A 25,319-nucleotide genomic window follows, 5' to 3' on the forward strand; every position below is an offset into this window, starting at 1 on the left:
AATATTACGCATTCGCACAGTGGGACAGCGCATGCTAGTGCATCCGTCTCGCTTCCGCCTTGACGTCACCAGTTCTATTTGGAACTTGGCAACAGCCGCTGGCCACGAACAGTCCTGCGTGGCTTTATCGATCGCCTGTGAACCCCAAGTCGAGGATTGTGGCAGTCCAAAGCCAAGGACGTCATCAGTTTTCAAGTGCGTGTCGCCCATACACATAAAGTTCTGTATATATTGTTCACTATAACTGGCCTGGCTTTGATTTGTGTTTGTGTTTGTGAATGAGTTTGAGTGTGAGTGTTTCGGGCCTTAATTATATGCCTCGAGCACGAGCCCCCCAAGTCTGAGTTGTTTGCCTTTCTGTTTCGCTTGAAGTTGTATAATTGCATGTCTCTTGTCTTCGATTATTGCTAATGTTGCATGTTTCAGGGGAGCAGAAGTCGGTTCTTTGACGCATTTCCACCTGCGATTATTCGTTTTTCTTGGCTTAATTTATGAGCTGTTGGGCTAGGCTGGTGTTTCATGGTTTACTTATGGTTATGGGCTTTGAGCTCACCAGGTGATAGGTTTTCCGCGAATCGCCTGAGATTTACATATCTGTGTTTTTCAAAAATATTTTGACATCTTAAAACTCCTCTTAAATGTACTTATTTGATTTATTTTAATAATTTCGTCTTGTTGTACTGTATATATGCTCTGCTTTTATTTCGATTATCCATCGTTCACGGTATAATAGTATTATTTGCAGGGGCACACCAGAAATGAAGTGAAAACCCCATGAAGAAAAATTCGCATTTTGCTGTTTAAATTCCGAACACGAGTTTCAAGGTCCTTTGGAAGCGACCCTGCCATAAAAAGAAGTAAACCCAAAGTTCTGATGGTAAAAGAAGGCGTGTTACATCAAGGACCTCTGCGGGGGTGCGTGTGTGCAGTGTATATCCTGGCGGTATCTACAAGTGTGAAATCATCGTGGGGGGGCCAAACAAAAACAAATGCGGGTAAGAGTTAACACCCAACGGACGACCTTGCGTGCCACGTGAGAGTCGTGAGGCACTCTCCGGGCGAAATGAGGGGTAGGTTGAGGTGGAATGGGTGGTTGCATTCAACTTTCGTTGGCATCTGTTGGAAAAGAGAGCGTCGCAGAGAAAGAGCCCAGTCAGAGATAGCCGCGGCATGACGACCCCGACCTAGCAACTTTCCACAATGACGTCACAACAGAGAGCAGCAGAGTTTCCAGGGGGTGTATCTGTGGCCTATATATACATATCCCCTTTTTTCGTGTGCCTTCGATGATTACGCCATCAAACTGGCGACTGGAAGGGGCTCGTTGGGGTCTTCGATTTTTCCATGGTCGGTGTTATTTTTGCACGTGAGCTCCGCTTCCTCTTCCTCTTCTTCCGCCTCTGCAGTGGGCCAAAAAAGGCGGCTGTTTAAAAATAGTTATAGCCACAGGGCGTTGTTTTTCTACTCGGCAGAGTTTCGCTTTCAGTTTATAACCTTTAAGCATGGGCTTAAATTCTCTATCGTAGTTGGGCAATGCAATGTTTCTTGTTATCACGTAAAGATAACGATGTTTATGATCTCGTAAAATGAAAAAATGGTGGCCAAATCTAATAACTTTATGCCAACTGAAATTGCAACAAAATGTCTGAGAAACACAAGTATGTATTCCGGTTAGTCGAAGGCAATCTTTTTTATGTTTGGTATTTTGGTTAGCCTAAACACCTCCAGTGACTCTTCATTCCAATCGGACTTTCCGTGGGCCGTCTGTCTGCCAATCAAACCGATGCGGCAGTTGCAATCTCGGCTTTCAGTGTCTGCCGCATCTTCAAGTGCGGCGACGAACGAAACAACGAAACGCTGGCAAACAAGTTGCGCGCCGAAACATGAAATAAACAAGCCAATTGACAATGTAGCAATAAAAAAACATGGAATTATTGGCCACGATGCTGGCGAATTTAAAATGCACTCCTATGGGGTGTATTTAAATACAAAGTAAGGAGAGTAGTTGCCTTAAAAAATACGTGAAGTGGCAACACGGTTACTAAATTTTGAATGCCCCCAACAGTGATAAATGTATTTATGTTTTGCCCAATTGGAGCTATAATAATTATATAATTTTTTTTAATTTAATTCAAACTAAAAGTATTATAACTCTTCAATGCCGAAAATAACGCTGTAGAGTAACAAACAAACTTAAATCTCATCAATTTGAGGCTTACAACAAAAATTTGTACACCGATTCGTTGTTATTTTTTTCATTTTTATTGTCTGATTTTCCTTTTGGAAAAGAACTAGCCAAACAGACAAATCTTCTAGCTCGGCAACCGAGAGTCAGCCTATTAGCAAACAATTTTTGTTTGATTACAAAACCAACGGCGTACGCACAAGGGGAAACTTGTTAAATGCAGCTTCTTTTTTCTTAACGTTTTTTACGGCCTTTTTCACAACTCTGCGAACACATTCGTCAAGGTGGCAGCGCACAGGAAAGCCAATGGTAAATAATTAAAATAATAAAATTAACCAAGCAAACATTATGGACAATAAATTTTCTTGAATTTTGACGACGCACTAATGCTTAATGCTTGGTTTTTGGTTTTAATTCTTAACGTGTTTTTTGGAATTTTTTTGATTTGATTGCAATTTATGGCTTGGCCTGTTCTCGCTAAAATTTGTTAAACGTTGTGTAATGCTTTTTGTTGAATTTAATTACAGCTTAGGTAGTTTGAATGGGAATAAAGTGAAGACGTAGGTGTCAGGTGTCCAAAATAATGTTAAATGTAAAACTATTTCCAAATGTGTTGTAACGTATGACTTTGGAAATAGGTTGTGGTGCAAATGGTAAAAATATTTAAGAATATTTCCACAAATAAGTACAACTCCTTACATTAATTGTGTTAAGTATACGTTTTTTTTAATAAAATATTTGAGCAAAAAACAAGTTCCTAATTGTTAATTTGTCTTGTAAAGTATGACAGATTCAAGGCAATCAAACTGCCAAAAACCTCAAAATTAACATCAAGCTCATCAAGTGCATGGCAAAATTAAGAAATAACCAAAAAATGCAGAAAGAAAAAATAGAAAAACGCCACAACAAGAGGCCAACGGCCAGGCAATCCAATCAGTTTCAAATTAAGGTTTACATGTGCGAGAGCCGCCAGCAGCCGAGTGCCAGTCGAAATTGACCAACAACCGGCAACAAAGTGGCCAAAATAAAAGAAAGACCCGCGGAGGGGAAACCGTCCGAAAGGAAAACCTGTCCGCTGTCCAACATTCGATGTCGGATGAACTATGGCGACGCCTCACCAAAGTATTGCATTCCCATGCCGCCGATCAGCAGATGATAATGAGGATGGTGCTACTGACTGGTGGTGGTGTGGGTGATGGTGGTGGGATTGATGGTGGTGGTGCACTGATGACATCGTCTTGGCAGTGGCTTCATCCGCCGACTGACAGCACGTTCTTCTTGCATGCCACCGATGCGACATCCACCACGCCTCGTGATTTGTGGACATTGCACTCGCAGGGAGTGCAACTTGCACAAAAATCGAAACCAAAACAAACCCAGCCGCGGAATGTTGGCCAAAATGCAGAAACACTGATTGAATTCAGAAAAGCACTTCAGCATTCCCAAATTATATCAAAGAAACTAGAAGCTCAAAGGAAAGTCCGAAAATTTAATTTAACGCCTAAGTCTAAGTTATTTTTAAGTACATATTAAACAAGTGAAATCTTTTACCTTCTTATTTAAGAATAAGAAGTGCCTAACACTGAGGTAATTTTTTAAAAGTATTCTGTAAAATATGCCAAATAAATAAAATATCGACAATGAACTAAAACCCATTAAAAGGGTTTAGGCTACACCAAACTGTAATGACTTCCGCCCTTCGTATATATTACATCCCTCGAATACCACGACTGAGGACAACTATGCGGAATTGAAAACCCCTTGGAATAGTTTCATCGACCCGGGACGCGTTTCTGTTCCCGATCAGCCAGAAATACCTCCAATTTGGACATCAAACTGGCGGGAAAGTTGGGAAAGTTGGGTGCTGGCTAATTACGCGGCGACTGTTTAAATTTAAAACGCGGCAAACGCATTTAGAAATTATTTAAGCAATGCAGAAGCAGAAGAATTCGCGCTTTCCGTATTTATTTTTATTTTCGAATCGCCGGCATCGTGTGAATCAATCGAGGAGCGCACATCGAACGAATCGATCGGCAATTAATAACGAAACGCGCTCACAATCAATATAATAAACACAATTAAACCAGACAAACCATAATTATTACGTAATTGAGGTGGGTTGTTGTTCATTATGCATCTGATTTGAGTTCCCCGATAATCCGACGATGGGACTGGAACTAATGCTGGTCTATGGTCTATGGTCTATGGTCTGTGGTCTCCGGTTTGTGGTCCATCATGGTTTCTGGCCATTTGGCTTGTTGCTTTGTGGCTGCCCGATGTCTTGGCCATCGATCAGCGATGAAGAGCATAATGGCACCTCCCCGACCACCGCGTTTCGTTATAAAATTCGCATAAATCAACGCAAATAATTAAGCAGTCGCAGAGCAGTCCCCATCAGTTGCTAATATCGAGAGTTTCCTATCCATCTGCCTAGACGCGGGCCTCCCATCCCAACAGATACATATAACAAAAAATCCCAAATCGCAAATCCCAAACAAAACAAAACAAAAATCACCTTAAAAAGACAAATTAACAAATTCACTTTTGTGGTCTTTACTGATTCGCACAGTGCGAAAATGAATAGCAAAAGTGCGAGACGAGCTGATTCAAAGATAGTTGAGATAGGTTGCAGATGTATTTACATTTTAAGATTACGATTATTACAGACTGAGGGCTTAGAAGAATTTGGAAAAGTTTCAAGCTGCATCGAAGACAGTTTAATGGAGATGAAAAGCTAAATTCGATTTAAAGATATAAGAAAGAGGCGATTCGACGGCTTTTTTGCCTATATTACTTTAAAAAAAATTACAGATGACAGCTTTAAATTTTGCACTCTAAAAGTTGAGTTTGGCATTGAGTAAAAGGTATTATAGTTATTGTAAACTATTATAATACGTTAGCTAATGTGCTAATTTTTCGTATGTTCTAAGTTCACATCACAAATGCACATCAAATTGGCCATTACAACAGTATCGAAGAACCAGGAGCGCGGAGACATGGATAAATGTTCAGATCCTAACCATGTCAGTGGGCTATCTACTATCAACTAACGCCTTTTTATACACCTGTGCCGCCTGTGTCTGTATGGTTGTTTGTGTGCTCGACCGAGGAAAACGAAACTTGGAAGGCGACTACTGGTCTTGGCAGATGGGGCTGCTCCACGGAAACCGGTGTGCCCGGATAGTATATGTTTTCGACGCGGTGTGGAGTGTCTCTATGAGGAATGGCCAAAAGAGGCAACAATCAACAATGGCCATCCCGACAGCTGCCGCGGAGATAACTCACAACGCACGACGGATCGTGAATAACTATACAATGAAGGGGCCTACGATATATTTTATCAAATTTTTTTCGGGTGTCATAGATATGTGAGTAGGTATTTTGTGAGTTTGTGATTTTGCATCATTTATCAAGCTCGTTTCGCAGGGGTTAATCAGTGGGGGGAAGCGGCGATCATCTTGAACCCTGGAAGGGAAGTGCATTGAACAACTGTATATGTGTGTGGCTCAAGCAGACCTTTTACTCAGTCGCTTTGGGCCATGTTGAAATGCAATTGGCTACGCCCAAGAGATGTTGTCATGTTGAACGGGGCAACGGGGCGTATGAGCAATCAAGGCGAATCGAAAAGAAAGGGTAAAAGCAACAAGGTTTTCACACGCCCTGTCGTGAGTATCGAGTAAAAACGAAACGGAAAATAAAATCGAAATGTAAGTAGTCGTAGGAATAAGAAATACGCTGACTTGTGATAATACTGCAGCAGGCATTTAGCCAACTCATCCCCGAAATAAGACGTCATCAGCACGTGGCCAGCCATAAATATAATTAAAATAAAAGCGAACCAATTATGAGATAAATATATATATATACCAACATATTAACAGATGCAGCTGACGCAAAGAAAGTGCAATCTTTTCACGGTTTCGTCATATATTTTCGATTTTGCGGTGACGATGACGTTTTGCGGCACTCGTGCCTCGGGAAAACACCCATACTGTGGAAACTGTGTGTGCCGTGTGATCCGTTAAACTGGCCGATTTCATGGCCCCGCTGTCGTCATGGCTTATATACTATATACTAGTATTAATGCACTGAATGCACCTCACCTGGTCATATGTTCTTCGGCGATTTGTTTAGCTATGGTTTGTCATCCGCCGTCGGGCACTTTTGGCGCCCATCGCCATAATGGTACTATACAAGCAACTTATAAATAGAGATGTTTGTTTTGCCACAGCTAGTTGTCAACTGAATCTAGATCATTATGCCCTTGCATTTTCACTTTTGCAATCGATTGGTAACCCTCCGTTTGGTGTTGAACTGCATTTCACCTCAAGTCATAATACAAGTAAAAACTAATTTATTACTTGGGTTATGGTTTTAAAAAATCGATCTTAAAACTATTGAAACTATTTAAAGTGCCTATTACTATGTAGCTCATAATAGTAGCGCAGTAATATTAATTATTAAATCAATTTAGAATGCAAATACAGTAAATTCCTGTAATGGCGCATTGCAATAGATAATGCTAGCCACAGAGTGTCTAAAAGCCGAGTGCTGGGAAACAATTAATGGGCGCTAAGTTAGCCGCAAAACACAGACTCTTAAGAAGCGGCTAACAAGTGGCTAACCAACTTTGCCGCAGCAAATGAATTGGCAAAGCCTTTCAAGGCGTTTAGTAAGCTCAATAATCGGATACCACCCACCCACCCACTCGGGCAAAGAAGTGATCGATCTTCCTTTCGTGTGTTTGAGCATCAATCCGCGATGTGTTCATGCGATTCTCGCTGGTTATTAATAAAATGCATTGGCCATCCATCGCCGTCGATAATGAGTTTCTTCGTGTGGAAATCGGACGCACTGCATCTGTGTGCGGTGTTTATTGTGCAGCTTGTAAATCACTTTGCGTCAGGCTGCGTCCGCTGCCGTCTGCTGAAACTGCGGCGCTTTGCTGACGCTGGTAAACATGTGTACGACACCAACAACAGCAGCAGCAGCAGCACATGCTCACCAAAACGCTAAGACGGGTCTGCACACACAACTAAGGTCAACGTGGTAGTCAACGTTTGATTTAAGCCCGTTTTCACAGTTCGGGATAGTTGGGCAGGGTGCATGCATGCCAAACTTAAAATTTCCAAAATGTATCAATTATTTAACCAACTATTTGTCAATTAAATTATTTTAAAACTTTATTTGTTCATTTTATCAAACTTAATTGACTTCTAAATTATTTAATTATTTAAGCAATTCCCAAGAATTTTCAAAGCTCTATATTACCCCTAATTTCTTGACCTCTACTGTGGCTACTCTCGTATTTTGTCCCATTCGCTTAATATTTTTGCCCATTTTATGATGCACTTTGAGAACTTTTCATGCAAATTTATGTCGTCATTGTGCGTAGTCCTACCCAACCTACCCCCACCAGCCACGCCCCCTTTTTTATTCAAGTTACTGAGTTATTGAGCGAACAGTTAGCTTCTTGGGCGATTTGGCAATGGGCGCTGCACATTGCGTATACGCCGCGTGTGCTCTTAGTGAATTAGAAAAAAACACCACAGCGGCGTTTGAGTTTTGGGAAATATAAAAAAAAACACCAACACCGACATGTCGAGATACCGAAAGGGAAAACCAAATACATACATGTGTTTCCATCGGCAAAAAAGTGGCTGTTGCTGGATGAGCTGAAGGTGGAGTTCGAGTTGCAGTTGGAGTTGGAGTTGGAGTCGGAGGAACTGCTGCAGGCCAGGTGATTGATATCGCAACCGTCGGGAAAGAGGTTGCGGCAGGGGTAAATCAAAGACAAATTCGGCAGAGGCGGCGGCAAGAGGGTTTGTAGCTGGTGTGTTTGGTGCTGCTGTGCGTGTTGCAGGTGTGATGTGTGTGGCTGCTGTTGTGTTGGGGCATTAAGGTTCGGCCTGTAGCAGGAGTTGTTGTTGATCTCCTGAAACAAACTGCTCTCGGGGTACAGTGAGGCCTCGCACTTAATAGCCTGGTGGCTAATGCTAGGCTGATGGTGGTGGCTAATGGTCGTGTTGCTGCCGCCCTCTTGCTTCACCACAATCAGCGAGGCAAGCCGATCGCGCATTATAGACCAAAATCTCCGTTAAAGAACCCAAAATTAACAATGATGGTGATGGTGAATTAACAATGATGGGACACAAACATAAAGCGCACAGAGGACTGGACAACACAGATCACACAGTTTAAGATTTCTAAATAGGCACCTGTTTGGCGCCCTGAGCAGCGCTGGTGATCCAGCACGACTGTTCCGAGTTGGGCCGGATTATGCCTTAATTTCCTTGGCTGCAGCAGCAATGACCGAACCTTTTGTCGCAGTGGCTCTGATTGCAGTGGCTATAATCGGGCTTCATTTTCCTGTCCTTGCCCGCCTGTTGTTTTTGTTGCGAGTTGCGAGTCCTTAGACTTGAACTTGCCTTCCTTTTTTCCACTTTTTTCTTTTTGCCTTTTTTCCGGCGTTTGCGCAGTGGCCAAGTGACGATGTGAGCGACGTAGCGTCTTACGCACGCTATACTATATCAACTGGGGGCTCTCTATATATATTCGGTTGTGGTAGTTGAAGTAGTGGGAGGCACAAGGACGTTTGCTTACACTTTACACACAGATATACACACACGCGCGCAATGGGCAACACAAGAACAATTACTATTGTTCTTCAGCTCACGTGCTTATTAAAAAGTTAGCAAAACTTTCAGTTCAAAAATATATTTTTGTCTCGACTCTCAAAGGTAAAATGAAACTAGCATTTCTATAAATTTAATTACTACTCATTCGCAGGGTGGTTAAATCACACATACGCAGCGATGTCCACCAAAATATATGCATTGTTCGCTTAGGAAAGTGAAGTATACGCGGGTTGTCAACTGTTTGAATTTATTACGCATACGCCGCGTTGCCGACCGGCTTCTGTTTCCGCATAGAACGAATGCACGAATCAATAAAGTACAACAACTTGTTGCAATTGTTTAACCCTTGAGCACTCACACCTATGTAGGCGTTTTTGTTTTCTTTAATACTGAACGCGATTTCTATATACTTGTGTGGATTAAAGTTTTAGTTAGCTGAAAGTCAGAACCTCCTGGCTCGCCTCGATATATGTTCTATATATTTTGTGTTGGGTTTTCCGTGAGCGGTGGCTGTTTGGGCTGAACTTGTTAACAATGCGGCGTCTGTGACGCGACTGAACTTATCTTTACGGTTACACGCGACTATATTCAACGCGTCGCGCTGGCAGCGCTGCCTCAGCTGGCGCTGTGCTGCGCTCGCGAGAGCGAGAGTGAGTGTTAGTGTGCGATGGGGATGGGAGGGGTGGCAAGGGGACGAGCGGTGGCAGCAAGCGAGCGGGACACGACCTACCTTTGCGGCCCGGCTATTACGTCATTTGGGGCCAACAACTGAGCGCAGCTCGTGCGAGGAAAATCGATGACGTCGTTGGTAGAGCGCCTGCGCCGGAAAATCCCCCTCTCCCCCCTTATTTTCAGCGACCGATTTTCCAAATGCAGTCCAGTGGGACAGTTCGGAAGCGGAAATTATGTGCGTCATAAAACCGACGTTGGCCATCTCTTTTACACGCATCTTGGATTGATTGGTGTTCTTGGTGCCGTTTCACCTGCTCTGGCGTACCACTTGTCCTCCCACTTTTCCCGGTTTTCCAACCGCCCACTGGGCATCCATTTCTCGCCTGCTGCCAGAACTTCCGTTTCTCTCAGTTACCGTGCACAGTAAATTAATTTATTAATTTCAGGATATATAGGGACATTTTTTTTTTAGGAATATTCCCTTATGCACATTGTACATCTTCACACTTGTTTTTATATATAAAAAGCTTTTCTAAAATACATCTATTGAAAGAAAATTATTGCAATTAAGTTGTCTTTAACTATTTTTCTATGTGTACTAAGTCTGTGTGGGAATTCTGTGGTGTCGTTTTGGAGGAAAGAACGTCCTTGCTTTTGTGAGTGTGTGGGTGTATCCAAAGCAAAGGAATACGGACCAGATTTCGAGGAATATGTTTATATGACCAAATCCCACGATTGTGAACGTGGGTGGAAAAGTAAAGCTATCATGTTGCATGGTGTGATAGAAATTTCGAAAAGAATAACAAGTATCAACTGTCAGATATTCTATTTAAAATGTTTTACTGCTACCTGCAATAAATATTTTAAATTTAAATTAATACGCAAAACATACTTGTTACCCAGAAATAAGGCTCGTTTTCCTTTCAGCCACGACGAATTTTTATTTAACTCGGTTAGCAACTTGTATACGTTTTTTCACTACAAAGTGCCAAGACAAATCGATTTCACACAAAATCCCAAGCCAATTTCGCTTTTCCACTTAACAAAATACCATCCTGCCACTTCATAAACCAGATCACTCTTTCCTCAACCCCAAAATATAAATAAGCTGCACCACAAATCATTTAGCCAATATAGCAATAACACGATCTCAGCGATCGTTTTTCCCGCCCGCGATCCGTCGGAAAAGCGGGAATATTAATGCACTTTACCATTGACACCGGCGTTTGCAGCTCGTAAACAACAACGAGCAAAACAATAATGCAAAGCCAGTCGAAATCTTCTCTCCCAAGATCGGCTAAACACGAGTGCGAAGAACTGTAAACCCGAAGACGTGGCGCCGACAGCGCTGCCAGCGTCGACTGCACAGAGAGCGAGAGTCTTTGGTCGCTGGCTATTTTTAGACAGGTTCCAAGCCACGTTTTCTAACTGTTGTTAGCGTACGGTGCCGCAGTCGGAGATCTCCTCTCTTCGCTGTGCACTTGGGGGTCTCTCCATGTGGAAGCCGCTGCAGACAAAACGTGAGATCGCTGCGCTGGGTCTTCCGACTGCGGCAGAGTCGAAGCTCGAGCGACTTGGCTGGCTTTCTGGGCGCAGTGGCTCTTCCTTTCGTTTTCGGCTATATTTTTTCCCATAATGCTTTTGCCCTGGTCTCGCGGCTCTGGGTCCGGCTCACACTGCGGCCTATTGTGGCTCCGGGGTGCGGGATGCGGGGTGCGGTGTGCTGTAATGGGCCGCTCTGTGGTGTGGCTTCCCATGTACATATATATTAGTTGGATTTGGGAGCGACGCAAGTGGAACTGGTCTGTGGCAGGCACCATGTGCATTCAGCACAGTGGCTTTGGATTAGTTGTAAGAGGCTGGTGCCTCTCCTTCAAAAGGTTTTCCATTGTCTTTTCCTAAGCCTTATTTCGAAAATATGGATTTTCTCAGAATATGTAGTTTATTACTCTGTTTATTTCCGATCTACACCTCTCCTTATTATTACCTATTATAAAAGCAGCAGTTATATGTGTAGAAAAGAACATTTATATTGAAAATAACCATGTTAAAACTTAGTGTATGTAAATGCTTACAATTTAATTACCCTTTTGAAGTTTCATAGTGAGCATTTTATTACGCCTCTGCTTCCAAATCAAATGGGTTCTAAGCCACTGTTTGGGCCAGCTTTCTTGCTGTTGTTGGCGTTGCTGCCGCTGTTCCTTTGGCGGTGGTGATGGTGGTGGTGGTGGAAGTGGAGGTGGTGCTAGAGGACGGTGGTGCTAGTGGTACTAGTGGGGCTAGTGGTGCTGCTGCTGTTGGCTGACCCGCTGGTGGCCCCAAAAAGTGCATGCAAACAGCTTAGCGTTGGAGTCTCCTAGTTGTTGCTGCTATCGCTGATGTTGTTGCTTGTTGTGCCTTGGTTGTTGCTTTGGGTTGCTTCCAAAGCGATTCGATTGCCATTGTTGTTGTTGTTTTTGGCGGTTTTATTGGCTGTATTAAGCATGACATGCCAAGCCAAAGTCGCAGTCTACGTCGAAGTCGACTTCGGAATCGGCACTCCTTGGTTTTGTCTCTCTGCCTTTTGTCTATTATTTATTGTTGTGGTCGTAGTAGTTGCACTGCGATGATATTCTAAATGTGCCGAGCTAAATTCGCTTCGTTTTGGCCAAGTCAACTTGGCTGGGCCTTAATGCATGTATCATTTTCGCATCGTTGCGCCCGCCAGTTCGTGAGTTTAATTTAAGGAATTTTTGGTCTTTTTGATTGCTATTTAGGCTTTGATTTTGCTGCGGAAAAAAATATACAAAAAAAAAAAAAACCTCCCTAGCCCCCCTCGAAATTTCAATTAGCATGCGGCACTTTGCATTGTTTCTTACCTTTTTACTTCTTCTATTGCTGCCGCATTTGCAACGGCGCCTTTCGGCTCATTTGCATAAATTGCATTTTGGGATTCGCCAACCCTTTTTTATAAACTTCACTTTCGAGGCCCCACTTTTTGCCTTGCCCAAAAAATTGTGACTTCCCCTGGCTAACTGAACACAAAAAAAGAAGAAACAAAACAAAAATAAAACTAATACCAAATAGAAAACGAAACCAAAAACTCAGCTGAGTGCTTAGCCTGCAGGTGCATTTTGTGGCGAATTATTGTCATTATTTTTTTCTGGCTTCGTTTAACTATTAATATTTGTAACTTCACATAAATATATAGGTGTATTCCTTTTGCCCTGGCAATTTTGTGCTATTTTGTACCTAAATAACATTTTTTGTGGGGGCTTTAAACGCGAACATGTCATAACATCATCAAGTATACGCCCAGTTGGCATGGGTTAATCTCTCGCTCCATAACGGCCAATGCAATGAGTCAATGCACATTTGCGGTCTTAAGTGGGGTATATCGATGGTTAGGGAGATGATTTATGGACTCACAGGCAAATTATTGTGGCAGGCACCTGTATAAATATGATAATCTTCAAGTGGAAATATGACTTAATAGGAAAAGGATTTTTGGGTCTGTGGAAAAATGTGATTTTGGGATTTCAAGGGAATTTAAGTTAGCAAACTAATGTGTCCCGTTAAGAGTGAACAATATTATAATCACAAATATAAAGTCAGTATATCGCTTATGATTTTTTTTTGGTCGAATTTCAAGAAAGTCCTTTCAAAGTCTCTGTTCTGTTCTGCTCTTTCTTTAATATTAAACTATTCCCAACTGCGTGCCATTTCCCAGCCCAACATCTTATCCCATTCTTCCCGACAGCAACGACCTTGAAACCTCGAACTCGAACTCGAACCCATCCACCCCCCATTGCCCCCTAGTGAGCTCAGCTGTCCCGCTGTTGTGGAAGTGAATTCCCTACGCTGCAATCGACACGCCATCCGGCAATCCTATGAGGGAACCATTCAGCGGTAAAGCGGATGAGCGGAAGTGCGGCATTGATTTTATGGTCTGCTTCCGTTTCGTCTTGACCGCGTCACGTCTACAAGTTGCCACTGCTGCATATACATACCCATGCCCCATGGAAAAAACTCACGCGACGACTGCCTCGCATTATCGTCACGCACGCCCCTAAGTAGGCAACACTTTTAGCGGTGTGTTAGTCCTGTGCTTATCTGTCTCCACACCGTAAAAAAAAAGTTTACAGAACTTAATTAAAAATCAAAATCATTTAAAAGAAAATCAGTGGTTTTTACTTTACCTTTGATTTGTATTCTATGTATGCAGATTACTTGAAATAACACATATAGTAATCATAAAACAAATAAATTATTAATGCAAATAGATAGAATTTGAAATTATTTGTATGATTCATTTGTAGTAAATACCCACAGGAAATTCAAATTGAAATTGTTATGGTTCAATTGGAAAATAACTAATTATATATTTTCGGAATAAACCATTTCTCTCCGTAAATATTTGACTCACTTCTAGGGGTTTTTTTACGCCGTGTGTCCCATTAAATATGTTCATGTTAAATCGGTATCTCCGCCCGGCCGTGTTATCAATGAAATTGAATTAACTGACGTAGGGGCTGGGCCTCCGGGCATATAAAGGGTATAATGACGTCGGTGCAGCCCAGTCGCACACAGAACATTCGATTTCTGGGGAAGAGCAAGGAGCCGGCGGTCTGTGTGTGTCTTTGACCTCAGCGGACAAGCCCAAATTATAGATATGCCCCCTACGCGTTCATGTATTTTTCTTACATAGGTATATAAATTTGGGGCAATGTGTGTAAAATCAATAGTACAGTCGTTGATAAGGAGGATGGCAGCCGGTGATTACTTTGCCTAACCTTTTTAGTATAAATTAGGTATGATGACAGTGATTGGGGAATTCATTAGGGTTTTGTATATTTCTATGAAAACAGTCTGTGTCTATAAGTTCGTTGAAAGTTGTACTAAAGCTTAACACAAGGTAAATCCGGAAAATGTTTTTTATTTATATCTGAACTTCCTAAAGATGTGTAACATATATGCTAGAAAAACCACGCTATGGAAAAAATATATTTTTAGATACGAAGAGTACACAAATTCATACTATTTAATTACTATGTGTAATTGCATAGTACTTGCTTTCAAACTATTTTTGTCTATTAAATAGCTTTAAAAGCTAAATCGATTTTGAATACACCTATTTAATTCACCATTTTCCCCACCCCTCCAGCACAAGAAGAAGAAGGATCCCATTAGCTCGGTATCCTTCGGTTGCGGCTTCAGTTTCAGGTTCAGTGTGTGGTCCATCAATTGGCTTTGTCGATTATCAATTTCCAGCGCTAATTGGCGTGCATTATTTATAGTCGAGCGAGCGAGCACACGACGGCTGGCTGATGGCACGCATCTAATGACGTCACAGGCGAAAGCGCGAGCAGAGATATCGATTAGCGAAACAAAGACGTCATCACTTTGCCGTCGGAGGACATGCGCAGCGGAGCAAAGCGAGACAGCAGACGGCGGGCATGAATGAATGAGTGGATGTCTGCGGGAGGTGAGGCCTGTTTATCATGCGCAGGTGAAAATAGTCAGGTGAGTAGGCAGCGGCAGAGGAAAAACACCGGCCGGCGGCTCAGTTTTCCCCTTTTTTTTGTTGTAGCCATCTCGCTTGCGCGATGACGTCCTTGTTGCGACACCAGTCGTCTCGCTTTCGTCTGACGTCACTTGTCCTTGGCGGGGTGGTCTATTTCCGTCTGTGCAGCACCACCCGCCCATGACGTCACGGCTGCGCTGCCTGGCTTTCCGCTCCACTGCAGCGAAAGTGCCCGGAAATAGCCGGAGGATAATGACACGTGCTGCAGCCCCCGATCCCCGCTCCCTTAGTCCTTCCACTGGCTTGGCTCCGTAAAAATAGTTTTTGCAGTGACCATAAAAATGCAGCGTGACATAGTAGTACGTTGCCTGGAAAGTTGAGTGGGCAAATGTTGAAAATAACAATGGAATATTTTAAAAATAAACCGAATAAATTAAAGTGGATTAAAGCGTTTCAGTTTGCACATAGGAAACGCAAAGTTGTGCTGTAAAAAAACGATAACGAAATGGCTAATGTAATTTCAATGTTTTATAGAGTTCATTTTATCATCTACTATGCAAAGATCATTTAGATTATATAACTGGCATCTAAAACTGATTAATGCGACATCTGAAGACCCTCAACTAGAATCACCTGACATTGATTCGGTTCACATGCGATTACAGGCATTAGGGAAGTACATAGCTCGCTCCCACTAAAGGAGCAGAAATCCGCCTTGGCTCATTTGTAAATCGTAGTCAGCCATTGATTTATGCAGATGGATGGCGTTTTAAAGGTTGCCCTATTGCGAATGGATTGAATAACTCGAATGCCCCATCAGCCGGCGGCCATTCGATACCGTCACAGTTTTTGCTGTCCACCAGCGGAGCCAAGATGTTCCGAGTACTGCATGTGAAAATCGCCATAAATTAAATGGCCCCTGCAATATGTCAGTGATAAAGAGCACACGATGTTCTAGACAGACCACAGGCAGCTCCAGTTGCAAGCCCCCAAGATGGAAGAAGATGCCGCGGCATTGAAAGAAATCGACTGAATTCGGATTCTGGGTCCCAAATATAGAGGTTCTCTTATTACACTTATTACCACACAATCGTACCACATATGTATGTATATAGGTTTAAATATTTATATTTTAAATATTGCTGACACGAAATGATTTTATAGTCAGCTACAAACATTCAAAGTTTAAGTTGTTAATTATAAATAAACATAAACATTTAAATATTAAAGAAGAAACCGCTTCAGTAACTGGCTCTGAATGCTCTTTAATACAAACGGAATAATATCAGTGCATACTCAATTGCAACTGCAGAATTCTCTAATTGCCCACTACAAACTGGAAAAACACTGAGCAAAAATCTAACAATTGATTACTGTTTCACTTTGAAAAATAGTACTGAAAGTGAACACAATTTGCTAGATAATATGTTTCTAATCCAGTAAAACGAAAGTACAAATTCTGTATGATTAAATTAAGTTTCGTACATAAAATCAAGCCTTCAACTTCAGTCAGCAATTGTGAGTGCAAGGGTTCTATTCGCAACCAACGTGCCTTTTTTTTCAGTGTCTAAACGTGCCGCAGTGGCAACCAGTTGCATGTTCGGAGGCACAGAAGTGGCATCTTTGGTCTCTCTCGGCGGCGGTTGTCTATTTTCTCACCTGCGGCGCTCAAAGGCGACCTCGACCTGTCTCAAGCCGATATGTTCTGTCTATATATATAAATATATATATGTAAGTATATATGTATGCTTGTATAGTCGAGAGGCTGCAGTGTATTATTTATTGACATTCAGTGAGGCAATAGCTGGCCACAGTAACCCATGTTGTATGTCTCTATATTCCAAAATGCATAGATTTGTATCAATTGATAGTGGCGAACAGGACGGAGAACTTGGTCAGCAGCTGAAAGGCAACATGCAATCGCGTTGTCTGCCAGGGGCTTTTGTCAAATTGAAGGTAGCTTCTACACTCTACATACAACTCAGTACAAGTACATACTCTGCAGTTGCAGATCCGGGGAATGGAGATCCAGGGAGCCGCACAAAGTCGGGGCACCTTGACAAGCCTAGGCACGTCTTCCGCCGACAATTGGCCAGAGATGTTGGCCAAAAGATGCTCGAAGTCGGTCCTACTCGTGGCTCGGCTGATTGTTTCCCCGCAGTTCGGTTTCGTAGATGGTATTGGACTCTGAATGCGGGTAATACCCTATCCTAAAGTGGTGTTACCTAATGATACATGAATGCATGTGCTATATTAGAGATATCAAATATTAGTGCTACCCTCTTGGGAAATCAAAAAAAAAGTTGGAGTATTTGTATATCCCAATATTATTTGTTGATAAATGTACAACAATGTACAAGAAATATGTTAAAGTATAACAATATATTTAAAACAGCATAAGCACAGATTGGCAATTTCTGCCAATCAAAGACCATTTGATTTCACTTATTGTGTTTTCCTCGAATTTTTCGGGCAGTCAGAATGCGCGGAATTAATTAAACGGCTTAAATAAGATGTACTAACAATTTGTTGCTAATGTGCCAATCACCAAAAAGTTCATCAACATTGGCTGGGGAGCCAAAGAACAAGGAGTGTGCATTACTAAATTAACTTTTGCATCATCGACAGCAACTAGCGCCCGAATCGTGCATGAAAACATCTCCGAAGAATCAAATGAATTCGGATCTGCCCCAAAACACAAAAAAGAAACGGAGTATTGTAATTTCAATATTAAATTAATGTTGGCATGTCTTGATTTCTTGTTGCTGGTGGTGTTGCAGCATGTGGCGTGCCGCAAAATAATTTGCGATTCCAAAACAAAGTGGGTCGTTCACCGCATGACTGTGTGGTGTCTCATAAAAGTTTATTTAACAAAAGCATTAGAAATTAAGAGATTTGTTAGCCCGTTAAGATTGAAACACACAAGAAAAAGGAACCACTGAATCTATAAAATACAGTTTTAGTATTTTGAGCTACATCCATACTTTCTATTACCAAACGTAACAACCAAGGTAACTGTTATTCAAAGTGCCTAAGATCCTTGCGATGAAATATCAGCTGTAAGCACTTAATTATAAAGTTGACATACAGATAGAATACCTTCTCAACTTCTCATATGCCAAAATATGGCATATTGTCAGTGATGTTATTTGGCCAAATTGAAGAAAAAACGTTATAAATGAGCATTCAGCTATTTGTTTGCTGCACTTTCCCAGAGCTTAACCCACCGCCTTTTACTTCCACTCACTCCACTAAAATGAAAACCCCCAGATTCCGCCCCTTTTTGGGTTCTTCCCAGGCGTTGGGCGATACCAAAAGTTCATCCATCGATCCATCGAGAGGTGTGCTAAGCGATAGCATAAGCCATTTCCCATAATCGCATGGCCCCTGAACAACAACAACAACAACAACAACAACAGCAACAGGCGAAACAGCAACAAAGTCACCGAGCGACAACGACAACACGAATTTCTATGGCATCAGGGTAACAATTTTAAGGCTTGTCTCTCCTATGAAGTAAGACAACCCAGCAGATATTTTTAAATAATTCACAGGCGTGATTGGACACGCTTCGAGTATATAGTAGTGCGCATACAAACATAATAAGTTACAGACATAATAAGCCAAATATCCCTGCTTAATTTGCCCCACTCATGCAAACTCTCGTCCCGATGAGCCGAAGATGTTTCCGCGACTTCTGGCCAAATGTCAGCGAGCTGCTCTGCTGGTCTAGTTAAAGTACACTAATTAGTCAGATACCCGAGCATGGCAGACACCTGAACATGTCAAGGCATTTGTCGGGGCGCCCCTGGCCCCCAGAACCCCCCTTTTAGCCCCCTTTGGCCCCCTCGATCGGAGAGTCAGCGATCGCAGCCGACGGCCATTTAAGGAGCCACTCGAGGTCAGTCTGAAACTAATAACACACAAAACAATCAAAACATATCGATGACTAACCAGTGGAGTGGCCACAGGTGAGTTCGCTCTACGATCTGCACTGCAAATAATAGTGTATGCTATACCATATCATATCTCACAAAGAAGCCTATAAGGAACAGGAATGTTCAGTTAAATAACCAAAAGAGCAAATGTTCTGCTTAAGTTTTAATTGATTCCACTTAACATATTATAAAACTCTTTAGATCGAAATAGAGTTTAAGTTCACACGACTTAACCTGCAATATTATAATACAAGTGAGTTAGTTCTTAAAATGCTGCGTGTAATTTAAAGCAATTTCTTTTTTCCAAGTGTAACCAACTGGCCGCTGATCTGAGCGGTTTTTTAGCTTCCTGCTGCTAACACAGACATCATCAACAGCCGAAGCAACAAAGTTCAGTTCACTTCCAATAGAGCAGCAATTGAATACGAAATTTATTGCCGGCGATCGATCGCTCGAATCGAATTGAATCGAATTGAATCGCGGATTCAGAACTGTATCGAATATCGTATTGTTTGATTTTGTTTTTATTCGTTTGGCTTGCTAGCCGTTTGAGGGGCAAGCTTTGTTACTCGTCGTATTACAGCCAAAGGCCCAAAGTGCAGCAGCAGCACACACGCTTGTCCGCAGTAATCGGCGTGCTAATGGAGCACAGTGTGAGCATGATCATAAATTTCGATTGTCCACTTCCTTATGGCAGCCTCTGGACCATGACTCAGTCCAGTGAGGATCCTATTGTCTTAGGTATCTGCGGTACAAGGGCATCGAATGGTACACTTATGGGTAGGAGTTTAATTGAAAGTGCACTCACAAATCGCTGTTTCCTAGTCCAGACATCATAGCTATGGTTCCTTATGGGAAATATATTCACAAAATACTCACAATCTTCCTTTCGTAAGAAACATCTCTGTTGCAACCCAGAAATTGGTAAAATTATTATAAGAAATATTATACATTTGCCTTACCAAATTGTTTTCGCATCCTTGTCGTTTTAATTAAAGTTAACCTTTACACGATTCAAGGAATCTACGTAGTCCGGATGCTGCAAAAAATTAACGTTTCAATATATCTAGTTAATTTCATGCCAAGTTTTACTATTTTCCCACCGTTAATATAGTCTGCCTGATCTTGGTTCCCTTTACGTTAAGCAAAACATCGCGACCTGATCCCTTGGAGCAGAATCCCATGGCGTTGATCACAAACTCGTCGGTGATCTGCTCGCAGTCGTTCAAATCAATCACTTTCAACTGAAGACACTTTCGCAGCATCCTCATCATTCCTATGTCCATCACCCGACCGCACGAAGTCAGCCCGAATCGCTCCAGCTGGATGAGCTCGTTGAAGAACTTGAAGTGATCATCATCCAGGATATCGTTGTTGCTGAACCGCAGATCCTTGAGGCTACTCAACAGTCCCAAACACCTGGCGTGCTCATTGGTGATCTGAAACTGACCCGATAGATGCAAATGGGTCAGTTTGTTTCCGCGTTTTTCTGCCAAAACAGTGAGGAAGCCAATATTCAGCTCGTTGGAGGTCATCCAGGTCTTCAAAGTGCAGCGCTCCAGCTTGGGCAGGTGGCCAATTACCTCGAAGTTGGTATCGCAGCCGGAGAAGAAGAGTTCCACCAAGTTCGAGCAACTCTCGGCAATTTTCTGGTACAAACTTTCATTCATAACCTCAAAGCAACAGTCGTCGAGATCTAGAGTGTTCAACGACCTAAGGGGTATTCCAAACTCCAGCGAGTTCCATAACAGACAGTCTCGAAGAACCAAAGTTTTAAGATTGGGAAACCCGCAGAGATTTTTGCCTGTTAAGAAAATATTCTTATTCTTTATGTAAAGTTACTTTAAATAGAGAGCATACCTACCTGTATAGCAACCATTAACCAGTTCAAAAAACTCGAGCTCCTGGTTAGGCTGCAGATCAAAGTTGAGCACATCCTCTGCGTCCAAACACTCAATAGTAACCCGTTTCAAATGCGTCATTTTGGACATAATCGATCGGTAGTGAAACTCATCGGTGGCATTCGAGTAACTGATCTCCTCCAGATTGGGGCAGTATTCCTTTACGAACTCCACCAGAAGGGATTCCTTTTGGAAGGACGCACAGTCGACTTGAAGGACTCTGATAAAAGACCCCGCCACCTTAAAGAACCTGATCAATTGCGGCAGAGGCACCGTCTCCAGGCTGTCCATATCCAAAGCATTTCGTTGCACTCTCGCCCAGCCCTCGAAGGCCATTCGGAACTTGGGCGCCACACATGCCAGCAGAACCTTATCGGTCATCTTGGGCAGAAACTGGAGAACCAGTCTGATAATGTCCTCCGGCAGATCTAGCAGACTTGTCCTGCATGGCGGCGATGGCGAAGAATCACTTTTTTTAACGCGACCAGGACGATTGGGGCGAACTGGAGATGGAGCCTTCACTAATCTCGATTGCGTTTTTGGTTTGGGCATTTTTTTGATTATTTGTTTGTACGAAAATTTGGATTAAATCATTTTTGACACTGTCTAGATGTTTTGATGGGGAAAAAAGGGTAGTAGAGTAAAAGGGTATACTACTATACTGAAAAGTATATAACAGGCAGAAGGACCAACTTATAACTTATAAACAGATTACGATTAGTTTGGAACCTCAACTGAATCATTTGGAGGCATTTTTTGCTTCTAAATGGTATTTTGTTTTTAATTTTGTAAATGTGTTTAAAAGATGAGCAGTTTTACAAAACCTTGATACAAATCTGCATCTATGGATTTGTATTAAATGCTTTAAAAAAAAGTACGCTAAAGTAGGTATGTTAAGAAAGTACATTGTGGTTTTGCGATATCTCCTTGGAGTCATAATATTTCTGATCTCCAGCATGACAAAGTCCCACGGGTTCAGAAACTTCCTACGGATGACAGATACCGCCATTTTGCGCATTCCTCTATTATTCACTGCATGAGCCAGTTTTCTGTTTGTTTGACAACAATTAATTGCATAATTGTCTGAATAAATGCATAAATTGATTTGAGAAGTCGCGCAAGTGCCAGGCGCTATACGTACTTATTTATTTATTTATTTTTACCGGATATGTTTGATGCATTTTTTTTAATTTCGAAGCTTTTGCAATTCACATAGTTTTTTTTGCAAAAGTAAACAACTTAGGCATAATGGCAATGCCCTATAATTAACGAAAAGGGAAGCAAAACTGATATTAAAACGGGGAAATTGTTGTAGATATAATTTATTACGATTGGAATTATGATGGAACGATTTGCACATGTTTCTAATTGACAGTGAAATACTACGGAATACTATAAAATTTATGTAATTAAGATATGCTGTGTCATGTTAAGTAATTAAAATGTTACAACATTCATTTCGTTATATTTTATGCAAGGCAATTGCTAACATTGTGCTGCCAAATGGTACATTTTTATTGATTAAATATATTTGTATGTTTCTTTTAAAGAACCCTCTGTCTTAATCGTGTAGTTCTATAATTTATAGATATGTTACGCATTAGATTAATTAATAGTTCGAAAGCAATTATTTTGTTGATGTGACAATACTCTTTCATCACTAAAACTCTTATATCCAATGTGTCAACTGCATGGTGCCATCATGCGTCCTCTGGGTGTCCATGACGCTCATTTGGCGCACCAATCGCTTCATCGACGGCCGGTGAACAGGTCGTCCACTTCCACTGGCCGCTGTGTCCAGGGGTGTACGCTCGTCAATCCGTGGAGCCGGCTCCCGAACCCGTCGACTGTCCCTCAGCTCTAGTTCGACCTCAGAAGCATTGGTGGAGGAGCCAGCCAGGACATCCAAGTTTTCGTACGATGCGGGTTGGGATAAAATCTCCCTTCAAAAATTAAACAGGATATATCAAATTATACCTGCCCTTGATCACCATATGCATATTATACTTACGGCTTTTGAGCGCATCTACAGCAATCTTTGAACTGCCAATTCTTTCCGAACTCTTCGCCCTCCTCGATGGTCTGCGGCAATCGGTGATGCAGTGTTTCCGGCAACCGCAATCCAGTCATGCCGCCCAGCATCGAAAGAAAACCCATGATGACCAAGGGCAGTTTAAGATTGTCCTTTCCCAAGTAGGTAATAAAAGGTATGCCAATGAGACCCAATCCTCCGATATAACTGGATGCACCAATGCCGATTCCTCGAACCTGAGTGGGATAAAGTTCCCCGGCAAAGGGATATATGATCAGGAAGGAAGCGGATAGCAAGGCCTTGGACACTAGATACAGCACAAGGGTCTCATCCACGGCATCATCGGGCAACATTACAGTAATCACACAAGCCACGCCACTAAAAAATATTGAAACATTTAGAATTAAACACAATTAACAGATGATGGGTTAAACACCTACCCCAATATCATTGATAAACTCAAAGGCCATCTTCGGCCCCAGGTATCCATGAAGTACCAGCAGCACAAATAACTTGGCAACTCCACAACCGCCGAGAGGAAGAAGCTGACATACTGATTGGTTCCCAACGCAGGTCCGTAGTAACTGAGTCCCAGATAAACCGTCTCATTGGCAAACCAACTCAGCGTGATCAGGATGGTCTTTAAACGCATATTGGGTGTGCGACAGAGATCGGCCAGTCCGACATTAGCCATTTTTTTCTTTTGCTTCTTGAGCTTATCCCGTCGAATCTGAGCCTCTAGCTTGAGATGCACAGCCTCCGGAAATTCTCTGCCATTCACCTTTGCCATGCGCTCCAGAATCTTGAGTGCTTCCTCCAGACGACCACGCATCAAAAGCCATCGCGGTGATTCCGGCATGACAAACATGTACAAAAAATAGGCGTAAAACGGCAGTGAGGTTATATAGGATAGGCGCACCCAATCCCGCTCCAAATAGGTGACCACGGACAGGAGCATGATGCCCGAAGTGTAAAAGGTGCACGTCATCACAGTCACGAACGATCGATAGTTCTCACCCACCAGTTCCAAAGCTGCAAAGTGAAACGGAAAAGTTAAAAGCATACAACAGGACTAAATAGTCATATACCCACATATTATAAAAGGTATCTGATAGACAGCTGGAATGGTCAGTCCTACGATGACGCGACTGCCGGCCCAAGTCCAGAAATCCTTGCTTAGCGAAGTCAATAAGCTGCCAGCCAGCAAAGTGGCCAAACAGACGAAATAGGAAAGCCTGCGTCCACCACGATCATTGAGCAATCCGAAAAGATAGACTCCCACGGGACCGCCAGTATTAAGGGCAGCCAATCCGATCGTAGGATAAATATCCTGATCGCACACTAAATCGAACTGAAAATTAAGGATTTCGTGGTTTTAAGTATGGCCATGCTATATACTCCTGGCTAAAATAAGTACAGATGCTTGGGAAATGATTCGAGCGTCTCCTACATAAATGACATTGTCGTTTCAAATGAATGTTCTGATGTTCTGGGAGTGCGCACATCAATCACAATAGAGGACCAGACGACGCTTGTGTTGTACTCCCATCCCTCTCTGCACTTGATCAGTGGCCAACTGGTATTCGGTTCCATGCTTGTCAGGTCATTCTCTTCCCCCGATTCAAGGAGCTGCGTCCAGTTGACTCCGTAGGTATAACATTTGCTGTAGACCAGTTCGCCATCATCCTTGAAAGAATTATCTCATCAGTTATTCAAAAAAATATGAAAAAAAGGCTAAACACTATGGGTATAATCAATAAGACATCTGTTAAGTTTGCCTCTCCCCTCATCGACTCACTCACTCATCGAACAACCCTCGTATAGACCCTTCACCTTAAGCAACGCACAATCAATGGGCTGACTTGATTACCTTAGCTGCGGCACTCGTATGGCTGCAATTACTCACCAGTTCCCTGGGTATGGATAGCGATTTTCGCTGCTCCAGGGGCAAGTCGAGTAGCTCTGGGATGCGACACCAATAGTCATCCGGAGTATCAGCCATAAACAGCTGGTTAAAGGCACAAAAACCGCACGGTATGCAGGCGGGCAGGCAAATTCCGAAAACCAAGAGCTTCTGGTACTTGCCAAATTCGCCAATAGTGGGCAGAAGGTCATCCAGATCGAAGGCCTCCTGGAAAGCAAACAGCAAGTCTTTGAAAGATCAAGGAGCGCATCTTACAGATACGCACATCCACTGAGGGCTGGGACTCGGGCTTGTGGCGTTGTCGCAGCTCCGAAAGTTCATCGTACTCGTCCCCATCGTTGTCCGAAATATCTGACATGGATGCGCCGCTAGACAAGCTCTGAGCTGGATATGTTTACTCGCACTGCCTGGTTGCCCCAGCTCGCGGAAGCCATAGAAACAACATCTGACAATTGTCAGTTTGTCTAGGGTTGAAAGAAAGAGCTGGTTCTGTTGACAGTAAAAAGTTAGTCCCCCAGAGGGTCCG

General features: G+C 42.5%; 3 protein-coding genes across 6 annotated transcripts in view; all 3 read right to left on the reverse strand.

The window, feature by feature from the left end:
* The window catches only part of LOC120445391 (probable nuclear hormone receptor HR38), a 29,824-nt gene extending 21,295 nt beyond the window's left edge, over nucleotides 1-8,529 (reverse strand). Inside the window, exon 1 of one of the 2 annotated variants that reach the window (XM_039625797.2) lies at nucleotides 8,404-8,529. Coding sequence is in view for 1 of the 2 variants with exons in the window: in XM_039625796.2 (XP_039481730.1) it covers nucleotides 7,820-8,264 (445 nt within the window). In the remaining variant the exon portion in view is untranslated. Of the gene's footprint in view, nucleotides 1-7,819; nucleotides 8,369-8,403 lie in introns of those variants that run through there. The other variant, XM_039625796.2, reaches the window with a different exon arrangement.
* Nucleotides 8,530-19,086: 10,557 nt separating this feature from the next.
* On the reverse strand, nucleotides 19,087-21,474 carry LOC120446785 (F-box/LRR-repeat protein 7). 2 transcript variants are annotated; one of them, XM_039627929.2, is made up of 5 exons: nucleotides 20,801-21,474; nucleotides 20,040-20,740; nucleotides 19,899-19,975; nucleotides 19,745-19,840; nucleotides 19,087-19,681 (listed from the first exon to the last, which is right to left on the reverse strand). In XM_039627929.2, exons 1-3 carry the CDS (start codon nucleotides 21,387-21,389, stop codon nucleotides 19,925-19,927), a joined length of 1,341 nt encoding a protein of 446 aa, XP_039483863.1. In that variant the 5' UTR covers nucleotides 21,390-21,474; the 3' UTR covers nucleotides 19,087-19,681; nucleotides 19,745-19,840; nucleotides 19,899-19,924. The 2 variants fall into 2 exon arrangements, with proteins under 2 accessions (XP_039483863.1, XP_039483864.1); XM_039627930.2 differs by having other exon boundaries at nucleotides 20,797-20,902.
* A 688-nt stretch (nucleotides 21,475-22,162) lies between these two features.
* Nucleotides 22,163-25,299, reverse strand: LOC120447123 (carcinine transporter). Of its 2 annotated transcripts, XM_039628555.2 has the most exons (7): nucleotides 25,059-25,299; nucleotides 24,776-25,000; nucleotides 24,373-24,555; nucleotides 23,962-24,220; nucleotides 23,310-23,901; nucleotides 22,849-23,247; nucleotides 22,163-22,780 (listed from the first exon to the last, which is right to left on the reverse strand). In XM_039628555.2, exons 1-7 carry the CDS (start codon nucleotides 25,149-25,151, stop codon nucleotides 22,507-22,509), a joined length of 2,025 nt encoding a protein of 674 aa, XP_039484489.1. In that variant the 5' UTR covers nucleotides 25,152-25,299; the 3' UTR covers nucleotides 22,163-22,506. The 2 variants fall into 2 exon arrangements, with proteins under 2 accessions (XP_039484489.1, XP_039484490.1); XM_039628556.2 differs by lacking the exon at nucleotides 24,373-24,555.
* Nucleotides 25,300-25,319: the final 20 nt, after the last annotated feature.

Source organism: Drosophila santomea, chromosome 2R, assembly GCF_016746245.2.
Source record: "Drosophila santomea strain STO CAGO 1482 chromosome 2R, Prin_Dsan_1.1, whole genome shotgun sequence".
Classification (NCBI taxonomy): Eukaryota; Metazoa; Arthropoda; class Insecta; order Diptera; family Drosophilidae; genus Drosophila; species Drosophila santomea.

Coding starts and splice junctions, on each gene's coding strand:
- LOC120447123 (XM_039628555.2), bottom strand. CDS start 25,151: ATGTCAGATATTTCGGACAACGATGGGGACGAGTACGATGAACTTTCG. Junction 24,556..24,775: donor TATCCATACCCAGGGAACTG/GTGAGTAATTGC, acceptor AATTCTTTCAAG/GATGATGGCGAACTGGTCTA. Junction 24,221..24,372: donor GGTCCTCTATTGTGATTGAT/GTGCGCACTCCC, acceptor CTTAATTTTCAG/TTCGATTTAGTGTGCGATCA.
- LOC120446785 (XM_039627929.2), bottom strand. CDS start 21,389: ATGCCCAAACCAAAAACGCAATCGAGATTAGTGAAGGCTCCATCTCCA. Junction 20,741..20,800: donor GGTTAATGGTTGCTATACAG/GTAGGTATGCTC, acceptor TTTTCTTAACAG/GCAAAAATCTCTGCGGGTTT. Junction 19,976..20,039: donor TCAGGCAGACTATATTAACG/GTGGGAAAATAG, acceptor AATTTTTTGCAG/CATCCGGACTACGTAGATTC.